We start from the raw sequence: 13,833 nt of genomic DNA on the forward strand, positions 1-13,833 counted from the left end.
TGTTATCATCGTTGGAGGAGGTCCTTGAGAACTAACTGAAGGAGTCGATCTAGCGAAGGATCCATTCTGCTTCTAGCCTAATTGAACTGCTTTTCAAGATTAATATCATTCATATATATATATATATATGAATCAAATACAGACAAGTTATCTAACACATTCAAAGTATCTTGAAATTGTTGCCTCAATCCCCCAATATACCAAGTAACCAATTGTTCATCCGATTCAACTAGTTCACGACGGGAAAGCAATTAGCAGAATGTTAAAAACCAACCCCCAATTTTTTCTTTATGAATTCCCAAGAGGTGATCTAGCATTTTCCTTCGTGAACCTGTATGAGCTTCAATTGATGCCACCATGCTAAACCTCTTCCTCTCAATCGCATAGCGACTAGGTACCTTAATATGTTCGGGAACTTTTATAAATTCCATTACATCTTCGATGACAACCAGCCAATCAATGAATTTTTTGGCTGATGATCCTCCAGAAATTTTAGGAATACAAATCATCAACACGATCTCCCATCGTTGATTTTCAGATTTCACTCGAAAATCAAATCCTTGGTAACGATCTCATCGTTAAGATGCGGTCTCATAGAATGGATTTCTACATTTTTATTTTTTTTGAAAGAGTTAGCCGACTTTTATTGAAAAGAAAACTAGAAGACCGAGGTGATCAATACAAAGACGGGAAATAACAACACCATAGCATAATACAATGCCAGATTAATGAGGGAGAGAATCAAAAAGTGCCAAAGATTCCTTAAGAACTCCAGCTCTAGCAAGGCTATCCGCCAACTCATTAGCGGAACGACGTACATGCCTAAACACCACTAAGGAGTCTCCCACCCAATTAAAGATCTCATCGAAAACCCTATCAAATCTTCATGGTGGCTTTTGAAGTCCGTTGAGCCACCTCAATGAATCCCATTCCGCAACCACATTACACAACCACATTATTTAGGTTGCCTCTTGCTAATAGCCACATTCCGTGGTACAAAGTACGTGCCTAATGGGCCCGCAAAAGCCCATACAACCTCCCTCTTGTCAATTCTAAGGACGACCCCCTACACCAGCTGCGCCAGGATTTCCAAAGCTAGAGCCATCAAAGTTTCACGTATCCAGACGCAGGGGGAGTCCAAGTCCAAGAATGGATTTCTACATTATCATTCACATCTTTCCCGCTATGAGACTATGAGTAATATTGGTGTGAAAATTGCTGCATAAGGGATCAAACCCGACATTGCAATTCAACTACTTCCTCTCTATATCCTTCATCGGCTTCTTCTTGCAATGCAGCTTTCTGTTGGGATGCCATGATCGATCTCCAAGAAAGGAACTTGCTCTAATACCAATCTGATTAGTGCAGCAGCGGCAGGATGAAATTAGAATCTGGCTTGGAAATCAAGAACTCAAAGAAATGCCTCAAGAAGAGATGGTGTTCTTTCCATAGTTCTAATCAAAACAAGGAGTATAAACCCAATAATCAAGCGTGATAGAGATGCATGCAGTAGCTTCACAGGCAATATACACTATGATTACTGTGATTTCATTTGTATGAGAGTTAAAAGTAATTAGTTAGTCCTTATGGGATTTATATGATTGATAAATTTTTGGGTTAAATGCTTATTATATTAGACTAGCTGTAGTGATTTCACTAAGATTTTCCTATGGTCAAGTAGTGTTATAGGGATATTTTCGGTGGTTGCAGGACAGATCCACCGTACAACTTCATTAAGGAGATTGCAACCACAGAGAAGATCCACCACTAAACACTATTGAGTAGCAATCTTATACAGTGATTTAGCAAATCAGAAACCAAAACAGTAACAGAGAAATTCTCATAATGCAATTGCGCAGTCAACCAGCAGACTAAACCATAGAAACAAGGTCAAAACCTAAAAAATATGATCAGATCCACAATGCAATAGCTAACCGTTCAGCTACCAAGACGTGTGATATAGCTACTTAAGGAAACGCATGCAGTATGGTCATTCAAAGCAGTATAGAGGTTCAGCCCGACTATTAAGACACTTCCACTTTGGCATGCAATAAGTGTCTGTGATGGGTAAATTAATTTGATAATAAAGTGTGATAAAATTTGTAACCATGTGCCTGGATCACTTATATGTGAGACAGCAAAACAAAGCAGTATGGAGCATATACCCCACTATTAAGACACCAATGTTTGAAAATTCAGTTTCGGTATCGGTTTCGGCCACAGCCGAAATGCCGAAATTTCGCCCGAAATTCTGTATAAAATAAAAAAATCAGAAATTTCTGAATTTTTATCTGAAATTTCGGTAATTTCGGCTAAATTTTGAAAATCCAAGGAAAATTTTAAGAAAATAAATTTGGCCAAAATTTCAGATTGACGCCGAATCAAGGTACTTTCGGTGTTGGTCCCGGCTGAAATCCGAAATTTCGGCCGAAATTCCCTCAAACAAAATCACAGCACCATACACATCTAAAGAAGCATCTATAGACTATAGTGCATACCCAGTTATTGGAACAACAAACTCCTTCAGGGCTTGCTCACTAGTCACTTCAATTAACTCACCCAAACCCTGTGCTGCTTGCTCCCTTAATTCTGATGACCCACTTATTAGACCCTGGAAGTACAAGTGAGAGATTATCTTCACAATGTTGAGATATTATATCCATAAATTTACTAAAATAAAAACTGTAACGCCAGAAGACAACATCTAGAAGCCAGAATTTACAGAAGCATGAATATATGTAACAATCAAAACTATTAAACGGTGCAGCAATAAATCAAGAATTTTGGTATATAGTGTGATCGGATCAAGGTTCCAAATATCAATATCAGTCAGTGTCTTGGCGATATTCCCCTGAATAGGGTGACACAGGTTCCCATGGTCTCGGAAATAGAGAAATATGCAATGTTCCAACCACATGTTTATGTTTATTTCTATTTTTAATTAGTTTGTATATCTACTTCAACTGAAAACCATAATTTCATATCATTAAGGCGATTCAATAGATTTGGACTCATTTCTGTTTGCTTGCCAGTCAAGCTTTTAGTTATTACTTCAAGAAAAGGTGTAGAACAACATCCAAATGCTTGTCGGTCAAGTTTTTTAGTTACTTAATAGCATAAACATATTATGTGCCAAACAACATAATTATTCCAGCCAAAGTTTATATGGAAGGACTTGCCAACGAAGGTAAGTTACTTATTCCTACTGGTGGACAGTAGGATTAAGGATCTGTTTATTCCTTAATCATTTGTTTATTGGACAGTTGGATTAAGGATATGTTTATTCCTACTACATCCAAATGTAACTGTTGTGAGAAGGCTTTCATCATTTGTTTGTTGAGAGCGATTTGGCAAGAGATCTATTGAGTCATTTTGCTAATATGTTAAATGTCCCTCTCATTCAAAATTAACTAATCACCGCAAGGCTCCTTCAATGGTTTGAGATGTCAAAAAATGAGGAAAAATTCGACATTTGGCTTCTTACTGAAGGCTATTCCATCCTTTATCATGTGGGAAATTTGGAAGGACAGATATAAGCGGCGTATGGAAGGTGCTTTGAAAGGTATTGTTTCTCCCTCTTCAGAATGCTCCTATTGAGAGTCGTTGGATCTAGGTGACTTGGGTACTACTCCAAAGAAGGTTATGACTGCAATTTTAAAAGTTTCATGTCTGAAACCGAAGAGATTGGAAAAGAATTAAGCACAGATGGTGGGCCAAAAAAGCAATCCGGACGTTTCTGGTGGTGGAGGTATCTTTACAGATCAAATGACTATGCTTATCTTTACTTTTTCTCATTTTTATGAAGCTGGTACCAACTTGCAGGCTGAATTGAGATGTATTTTAGATGGTTTTAGAAATTCTAGGACCTTGAGTTACGTTGAGATTTGGATTGCAGGTGACAATAAGGTTTTAATTAAGATGATTGTTAGACCGAAAATCGGTAACAGGTACAGCAGTGACGTAAGAGCTGAGCTGGATAGCCAAAGGAGCTGAGTCCTGGGGGGACCGGAGTGAACGAGTAGTGAAGTGGCTAGAAGCGAGTTCTGCTATGAGGGCTGAGTCCTGCACAAGTCAAGCGAGGTCAGAAGACCAACCCGGGTTTTACTCCGGACAGGCCCTTCGACACTCAAGTCAGTATGAGCAGGAGTGAAGGGGAGAAGTCTAAGAGTTTTGGGTGGAGAAGAGGGTTTTTTGCATTACCCATTGGTCTGAGCTTTGATCCCCTATTTAATTTTTTGCATTACCCATTGGTCTGAGCTTTGATCCCCTATTTATAGGAGAAAACCTGGTGAGGTGTCCAGGACAGGTGTCCTGGACAGGTGGCGGCCTGTGAGAAGCTGGAGTTTACCTACTCCAGGACAGGTGGCGGCCTGTGAGAGGCTGGAGCTCACCTACTCTGGGACAGGTGGCGGCCTGTGAGAGGCTGGAGTTTTTACACCCCATCAATGATCAATGTTAATAAGGAGCCTCAATGGTCTATAAGTTATTATTGGCAGGATTTGAAGGATCTCATTGCTAGATGAAGCCAAGGTTTACCAAACAATATAGAGAAGGGAACCAAGTAGCGGTCTCTCTTGCTAATTTCGCCTATGATATGAAATGTAATCAAGCCTTTTGGGAATGGAAAGATCTCCCTAGTCCTAGGGGGCTTTAAGGTATGAATATGATGTATTGGGAATCTCTAATATTCGGTCTAAGTGATTTTTCCTTATTGTTTCGGTCTTGAGGCAAGGCAGCATTATCTTCCTCTCATCATATCTTTTGCTTTCAATAAAATTTAAGGTGCCGACCCAAGTTCCTAGATAAATTCCAGGTTAAAAAAAAACATAACTTGATAATATAATATACCAGAATGACATATATTTATATGTTAAATATTAAGTAATCTATGATGTATTATTAAATATATTATTTACATTTTTATTTTATTAAGAATTTAATGTTTATTTTTTATGAATGAACAAACTCCGCAGTCCTATTTTGTTTTATTATCATTTTGTTGAAAATATGATAGTATTAGCATCACCCAGTTTTCCCAATGACGATTTGTCATAGAAGTACAAGCAAACTGAATTTGGAGAAATGAGGTTGATTACAGCTCCAATTAAACTATATAATATGAAGTTACTACACCTGAATAACATTCTTGAAGGCAAAATACAGATCCAAAACAGTACATGAAGCAAAATGTACAGCAATGTACACAGATCAAGGTGTCCGTGCCCTCACTTGATTTTCATAACGATGTCAAAAATGACTGGAACCATGTCAAGATCCTTCATTTTCTCGAAAGTAAGAGAGAAAAATTTTGCCACTTCCATCACATATCTCAAATCATCCTTTTCTTGGCCATCCTGAGTTGACCTCGACAACAATCCCAGGGACACCTTTTTCCAACTCTTCACTTTGGAGGCCCTCACTTTGAAAGAGTTACACTGTCTACAGGCTCCAGCGACGATGGATTTGACTCAAACCACAGTCTTGGTCTTGGCCAAGGCAGGGGCTTCTGAAACCATTGCCTTCGAAGGCTTGGATTTCGTTCTCGGAGGTTTCACCGGCTGCTGCTGCTGCTGCCCCGTTGGTAGCATTTCGGTTTTTCCTGGCAGAGCTACGAGTTATTCTCGTAGGAGGCGCTTCAGTGGGTTGTGCAGTCTGAGCTGTCTTTCTTTTATTCGGCGCCATGACAGAGGAGGGGAATTTCCTCTTCTCCTGAGACTCATCATCATCATCATTTCTTGTTCCTTGCTAAGATGATCTTGCTTTACTATTTCCTATTTTTTTAATAAAGTTTTTATTTCTTACTATAAGATTACTATTTATTTTGACCATTTAATTTTTTTTATAAATATTGATCCTCTTTATTAATAATTTACTATTTTACTTGCAACAATAACATGCCAAAACAATAAGTTTATTAATATAAAGTTTACCGTAAAAATAACATAAGTTTTGGACCATCATAAAAATAACGTAAGTTTTGGACCACATGGCGACATGTATCTCTCAACGAGACTGCTGGTCTTGCATGCCACATGAGGTGATTCACATGTACATGTGATCAAAACCGTTGATCTTATAGACTGATGAAGCAATCCATAGGATTATGATTCCATACCAAATGAACATCCCATCTTTAAACATTAATTCATACAAAACTAAACAGTTGATATATTCTAGTAATTTATCTAACGGATGGAATATCTATTAAGAATGGGACAAGGACAATGTGAATTTACTCATCGCCTATAATATCAATAGTCTTGATTACGCAGGTATGACTGTGCGGGACCAAATTCAAGGGTCAATCGACCTTGATCATGGGATTGAACACGAATCCCAAACATTAGAAAGAATGAATGGCTAGAGGGGTCCAGGGTAAAAATAGGAGGAGGGGGGGGGGGGGGGGGGGGGTGTTTACAAATAATGACAAGTGAAAACCTAAGGTTGAGATTTGAAGGATTTAGGGTTTTCAATTTTTATTTTCTAACACTAAGAATAAAAAGAAGAAATCAAGAGATTGAGGGGCGATACTTAAGAATCACAAATGAAGGGGGTTACAGTAAATAAATTAACATAAGCCATACATAGGAAACATAGAATCAAACATCAACTTAGAACTCTATTAAGCTTTGGTTGTCCTAAAGGGAAAGAATTCCCCAAGCAATGTTATTACCTCGCGCAACAAGTACAATCTATATAGATATCGAAGTTTGTTCTAACAGGCGAATGTGAAGAGAATGCCAAGTGACAAATTCAAGGTGAAGATAGATGTTGATCTCTCATATCCAAGATTAGAACAAAGTCCACTACTTGCTTACTACTGGACAAAACTTGTTTACCACCCAATGTGACATGAACTTGATTATTCCTACTATATTCCCCATCAGGTAGAATATCATCGAAGATCCTCTTCTATTGCTTGGTCTAAATTTCTTGGAGAACTGCAAACAAGGAGATTTTCTACAAAACTCAACCCATCAAACAAAACAGACTATTAGACAATTCAATAAAAAGATTTTGTTTTTTTTTCCCTTTTTTTTGGTTCCTGGCCTTCCAATTGGACAACTTAGGTAATATAATTGGGAGACACAATCCAAAACAATAAACAAATCGAATATAGTCCGAAGATCACACTCTCCAACTGGCATCTCTCGGTGAAGCATGAGCCACCTTAAACGGTCCTAAGAAGACCAAAATGTACAATTCCAACCTCCTTTTAAGTTCCTTGGAAACTATCACACCAAAATGATACACCTTGATTGGACACAATAAAGGCTTGGAAAGGATACACATGATGCTTCATCACCCCATCAAGAAGACTTCCAAAAACAAATCTCCTCACAACCTGCCCCATATATAATTCCCAAATAGTAACTTAATTAATAGAAGGCATTCAAGAAACTCATCAACAGAGTTTATTTAACGTACCCATACAAAACTCATAACCTTTAAGAAGGTGAAACAGAAATTAATACACAATGCAAGGCATTGTCCATGTCAAACTCGAACACCATCCAATGATCTCCACATGTCACAGGTGACACCAGGGCTTCAAGGGCTAGCATATTCAACCCAAGGTTTGAAATTTCGGTTTCGGTTTCAGCCTAAACCGAAAACGAAATTTTGGTGGCATTCTCGGTTTCAGTGGAAATTTCGGCCGAAATTTTTAAATTTTGGTTCCCGTTTTAAATTTTAGTCCCGGTCTAAATTTCGGTATTTTGGCCGAAATTTAAAACCATGATTCAACCTGGATTCATCCAGTTTGGAAATAGAACAAAAGTGCATAAGATTGAACAAGATAGAACTTTAGTTCAAACTTACATATTGATTTGGAAATAATGAAGGGACAGAAGCTTTAGATTTTTAATTTCAGAAGTATGATAGTGGAGTTAGTTCGCATTAGTTTATATCTGAATCTGTTAAAGTAAGACGAACAATAAACTCCAAAAAAATTTAAAACACACATCATGAAATTCTAAAGACAGTATAATAGCACAGGTAACAGATATTTAACAGCAAAGTGCTATTACACACAGTTATGTCATTAATAGCACTTATAATTTGAAGTTAAAGGACTGACAGAAAAAAAAATATTCATGTATAATGGTCTCAAAATTATTTTATAGTTACAAGAAGAAAAGACTAAGAAATACCTGGAGAAATATTGGAAGTAATGGTTGAAGAGCTTTCGGAAGGCAGAACCCCGGTATAAGAATGGGCCCTCCCTGTATTTCCGATCACAAGATAATCAAGACTACAAAATGGATTTGGGTACCAAAACAGAGATAGCATTACAAGGTATAATCACTCAAAGAATCAGCATGACCAATTCTGGTATTATCATGCACACCAGCAGTGTCTTAAATTTCGGCCGAAATTCGGATTTCGGTTGGGCCCGAAATTATTTAAATTTTGGATTGCGGTTTGAATTTCAGGCGAAATTTTGTCATGTTGACCGAAATTGTAAAAATTTCGGCCCAAATGACCGAAATTTGGAAAAAAAAAAATTTGGTTTAAATCCATTCTCAGCAGGAAATAATTAAAGAAAATGAGACAATGGCATCAATATACCTTCCTTTTTCTTCGCTCTTTATCTCTTGCAGTAGACACAGCATCGCGAACCAACTTTATAAACGAAGAAAGTACTTCTTTGGGAACTGAGCCAACAACTCTAACTAACGCTTGCCAAGCAGCCTGTTGAATAAGTTAGTTTTAAATACAGTATAAAGAAGCAGCTAAAAACCATAATTTGATCCTCCCAGGAATTACCTCAACAGTAGCTGAATCCGAATCACTTAGCAAAATGATAAGCGTAGAGATCATGTTTGCGGCTTCATCAACCAAATACAATTTGCTGTTTTTGAAGAAATATCCTATCAAATAGGAAGAACCCCTTCTCATCAAAGCCTGAAGATAGATCACAAAAGCACAGTAAACAAATACAGAAAAAAATGTTTTATTATCATTAAAAAAAAGATTTGCTTTATTTAAATCAAAGACTGACACGGGAGACAAACCTGGTTATCAGCAACAGCTTTAAGCAGCTCAGCGATCAAAGATTCCACGCCTTCCTCATCAATGACCAAAACTACAGTTTCTGCAGCCTTCTTTGCCAAACGTTGGACTTCCTAATTTTCAGCGAACAGTGAATACATAAGAGAAAGTAAAATAGTATTTCTAATGGATTACTTTAAAGCTTATTGGGAAAGCGATATAACTATGCACAAAGAAAAAAATGAGAATGTAAAGACATATTTCCCCATACTCAAAGCTGTGCAATATTCATACGTTAAAATGCGACATAATTTGCGTATCTATGGAAGCTATTTTTTCCAGTAGCATGACAAGCTTGAAGGATTCTTGGACTGACTTGCCCTTCCACTTGCCCTTGCCATGCTTTCTTCTTCTCGTCTTTTTTCTTACCAGAGAAGGAATCGCATTTTGGCATGTTGATTGACCAAATCTCTCTTTTGGGAATTGTTGATTCACCAACTCTATCTTTCCTGACTAAACAACCCTTATCTCATTAAATGCGTCAGACCTTGTTCCGAAGGTGAAACACACACAGAAACAGTTTGAGAAAGACAACCAAAATGAAAAGGAAGATTTTCCATGCACCTCTGATGAAACAAAGAACATCAAGTGGTATTGTTGTTCTATCTAATCAATCTTGACGAGTCTCAACGAGCCACATAAAACCCCCATAAAGATAGCAAGATGAATCACTATGCGCAAACCAATAGTCGAAAAGGTCGGACTATTTCAATGAAAGAGAGGAGTTGGGCATATGAGTTGGCAAGTTGGCCATATGAGTTCTGGTATCTTACCTAGCAAATAGACCGAGCCCAAAAAGTCTACATTTGCAGAATCCATTGCCCAAATGTACAACTCCAATTCCTTGTCCTTAAAACAGCCATATGCATATCTTGCGACTAAAACACCTGACGCCACCCACCATAAAAAAAAGTCAGAGATGGCGCCGGGTATTTACTCAGTTATGTTCTCTCGTAATAGTGGTATATTGGCCCATCCTTTGGTATTCTGGTTGGGCTATCCTGATAGGATAGTTTACTGTTATACCTTTGGACTTGTGAGGGCATATCTTATTTTCCAAAATGACACCTGAGAATTTCCAAGAAAAGGAGGAAAACAAGAGTTTGTGTTCCTTTTAAAGGATGCTGGTCTCATGTTTGATATGAAGGCAATAGATGTCGCTTTGGCTCAGATGGTGGGATTGGTACACATCTATATGCTGTAATCAAAAAGTATTTGTTAGGTCATGTTTCATGAAAGCACTTGTTTACAGCCAATATTGTTCCAAGCTGGGTATGGATGAAATATAGGTACCAGCTTGATATGAGTGTTGAGAATGTAAGTTAGATAGGGCCCATCACCAAATAATTCTTCTAAGTTAAATAGAGTGTCCTCTTGCTAATTTGAAAGGGGGCATCTTAGATGACGCTAATGCCAGACATTGTAACTATGGATAAATGAAATTTTAATAAGGAATTCTGGGATTGGGGCTTCAACCCACTCAAAATTTCTCCCATGTCATCTTTCTCTTTTCCTTTTCTTCTTCTCCCTTAGCTTCTCATGTTCTCTAAATATAGAAGATAATGATGGATCTTAGGGTCTTAAAAACAACAAGAAGGTGGCGGAGCTTTTCCATGAAATGGATCTCCCATAACTCAAAGCAGGGATTTAGGAAAGCCATGACAGAGACATCGAGCTCCAATACAAGAACCTAGTCAAGTTGCAGGGTTATCATAGAAAAGGGAATGAGCCAACATTAGTCTACAATTGTGTGCCCAACAGCAGCCTCAACAAGAGGATTTTAAATAAGCCCAAGTAGGGGGCAAGATAAGAGCAAGTCCGGGGCTAGGAAGGGCGGCAGAATAGTTAGTAGTTAAGGATCTAGAGACCCCTTAAGTACAATCCTCTTCAATCGGTGTCCAGATGCTACTTACCGACCTAGCTTACCCTGCTTCGATGATGGATGATCAATGGCCTATGCCACGACAGTTGTTATCTAGGCTTCTATGGGGCTTCCAAAACCTGAGGCAGCTCGGCTCCCAAAATGGAATTGCCTTGTCGACCTCTCATGCTACCGAGTCCGCCTTTTCAATCGGTATCACTGCTGGTGTTGCTGCTAATGATGACTATGCAACGACTGATGCCGCTAATTTTGGATCTACTACAGACTCTTCCATTTTTTTGCTGGTGCATAGGTAGTTTATGCCGATGAGATGGGCATGCAGTACAAGGTGCGCCCATTAACAAGCGAGTGATATGGACACAGATTTAAATTCCGGCTTCAGCTTTGGTTTCGGACATAGCCGAAACCGAAATTTCGGCCGAAATTCGGTAAAAAATCAAAGCAAATTTCAGAAATTTTGTAAAGAGACTTAAAAACACATTTTTCCGAAGCCAAAATTTGGTACTCTGGTACTGTGGCCGAAATTACGGGTTTTTCGGTTTTGGTACCAACCGAAATCACGAAATTTCTGTATTTCGGACGAAATTTAAAACCATGAGTATGGACAGTTTGTTGCTATGTTACTGGCTAGGGCAACTGCTGCCTCAACCATTAGTTTCCAGTGGTGGCCAACCGTTAGTTTTTCACAGACCAACAAAATCCAATTACGGTTATTAAATTTTGACCGTCCAGAGAGCAATGCTCTATATATAATGGATTATAAATTCTGAGATACATGGAAATTTCAAAGCAGCAAGTTTAAAAGTTTCCATTTTCACAATAACTAGGTCATACTACGTAGAAATGTAACCTATGCATGAGTGCTTTACCACATCATCATCACCCATAGCAGACAATAACGCTGGAAGAATCGTCCCAAGGTGAAAATTAAGGCCAGCTCCGGCAACCTCTGCCAGGGCTCCTAACGCATGGGCATTGAAGGCACTGGATGCATGAAAAAAATAATTCAGAAAAAGTATTGTTCTTGAAATGTAGTCCAAAAAAAATGAAAGTGGACGAAAAATCACATACGAGAGGGGAAGATGGACCAGCTTAGGCAGAATATGAGGCAAGACAGCTGCTGTCCTAACACTAAAAGAACAAAGAAAAAAACATCAACACCAATTAGAAGACGGAGCATGTGCATCAATTAAGCGGTAAAACAATACAAAGAGAAGTGGAAAAGCCTTACCTTCATGGTTTTAAACTTCGGCCGAAATCCGAAATTTCGGTTTGGATTTTGGCCGAAATTTGGTCATTTTGACCGGAATTGTAAAACTTTCGGCTGAAATGACCGAAATTTGAAAAAAAAAAAAAAAAAAAAAGTTTCGGTAGGGATCGAAACCAAAACCAAAATTTAAATACATGCTTACCTTAAGATTTGTTTGAGGCCATCAAGGGCAGTATCAGAGGTTTCATCATCTTCTAAAGCATGCAGAAGTGTGGGGACAATTTCATCAATTGCTTGCATTCCGGCACTCTATATCATTAGATTTATAGTTAGCACTTGCAACAAATTTCTCAATGGAACAAAGAGCATTACCATAGCATACCTTGTAAAGTGTGCTAAAAGCCAAGCCTGCAGACTCACGAACCTCAGGCATGCTATTGGCACAAAGCAACCATAGTGGAGCTTTATCAGATACGTAAAAGTAAAATCAAAGATAGTGGAGAGAGAAACAAAAAATAAGAGCAATTGTGAAAATCAACACACAAAGAACATACCTATCACAGAGTGCTGTGCGGATAGTAGGGATGAGTTCATCCATGAAATTCAGTAACTGGTGCTTACCAGCACTTGCCATCACCTCACTTAGACCAATGCATACCCCCTGTTAATATATTGTTAAAATTTGAATAATTAAAAACAAAAGAATCCATGTTCGTAAACAAAACCAAAGTAGAAATCGAAGATTATGTGTAGAAGCAAGCATTTAAGAGATTTACTGCCAAGACAACATATTTCTATAAAGAACAAAGAATTATCAAGCTAGCATGCAGTGGGTTATGATTGCCCATACTCAAATAAATAACAAATTATGCAAGAAAACAGTCAGAAATCAATAAAAAGCACAGCACCCAAGAACCAGTTTAAAAAAAAAGACCAAAAATAAACAAATGGGCAAAAACTATGGATCTGAAAATTTTACTCCACAACGAACAAACAAGAGATTGCTAAAGAATCACAGGGAATACTTATCCGAAAACACTTGTTGAAGCCAAGGAGCATATAAATTGCTAAATAATCACAGGGAATACTTATCGGAAAACACTTGTAGCAAGCATATAAATCACAAGTGTGAATTATAAGCATGTTGATAGATACATACGAAGTCACCGTCATAGCAAACAAGAAGGAAGGGAGAAAAAATATGAACATTTGCACATATCATTTCCGTTTATATGGTTAACAAGTTGAGCATATGCCACAACATGAAAGAACTTAAAATACACTTGTATTCTTTTTTTCTTTTTCTTTTTCATTTTTTTTCTGAATAATGAACATTTGTATTCCTATTATACATTTTATTAGTAAATAACTTGAATAACAGCCTATCATAAGTAACCTTCTATCCTATATCATGTTTAATGGATACTCGAAGCCCATAAAACTAAAGCAAACAATAAAAATCCTATTCCTATTAGATGTTTCATTATTTAATAACTTGAATAGCAGCCTATTATAAGGACCCTTCTAACCTATATCATGCTTAATGGGTATTCGAAAGCCCATAAATCAAAACCACACAATAATAATCCTTGTTTATGAGTTATAGTATAAGCTGTAATGTAGTCATTTTCTCATTACAGCCATATTTTCATAGATAAAAAGTATTTTCAATCTAAGATCAGATCCA

General features: G+C 37.7%; 1 protein-coding gene across 1 annotated transcript in view; it reads right to left on the bottom strand.

The window, feature by feature from the left end:
- Positions 1-13,833, bottom strand: part of ILA (ILITYHIA) — an 88,316-nt gene that overhangs the window by 18,152 nt on the left and 56,331 nt on the right. Inside the window, exons 43-52 of the mRNA XM_077396641.1 lie at positions 12,701-12,807; positions 12,529-12,580; positions 12,349-12,455; positions 12,008-12,067; positions 11,806-11,920; positions 9,018-9,128; positions 8,770-8,907; positions 8,572-8,694; positions 8,154-8,225; positions 2,499-2,611 (exon numbers count right to left, since the gene is read on the bottom strand). Coding sequence (XP_077252756.1) covers positions 2,499-2,611; positions 8,154-8,225; positions 8,572-8,694; positions 8,770-8,907; positions 9,018-9,128; positions 11,806-11,920; positions 12,008-12,067; positions 12,349-12,455; positions 12,529-12,580; positions 12,701-12,807 — 998 coding nt within the window. The remainder of the gene's footprint in view (positions 1-2,498; positions 2,612-8,153; positions 8,226-8,571; positions 8,695-8,769; positions 8,908-9,017; positions 9,129-11,805; positions 11,921-12,007; positions 12,068-12,348; positions 12,456-12,528; positions 12,581-12,700; positions 12,808-13,833) is intronic.

Source organism: Tasmannia lanceolata, unplaced genomic scaffold, assembly GCF_043159265.1.
Source record: "Tasmannia lanceolata isolate RefF3 unplaced genomic scaffold, GAP_Taslan_0.1 ptg000015l, whole genome shotgun sequence".
NCBI lineage: Eukaryota > Viridiplantae > Streptophyta > Magnoliopsida > Canellales > Winteraceae > Tasmannia > Tasmannia lanceolata.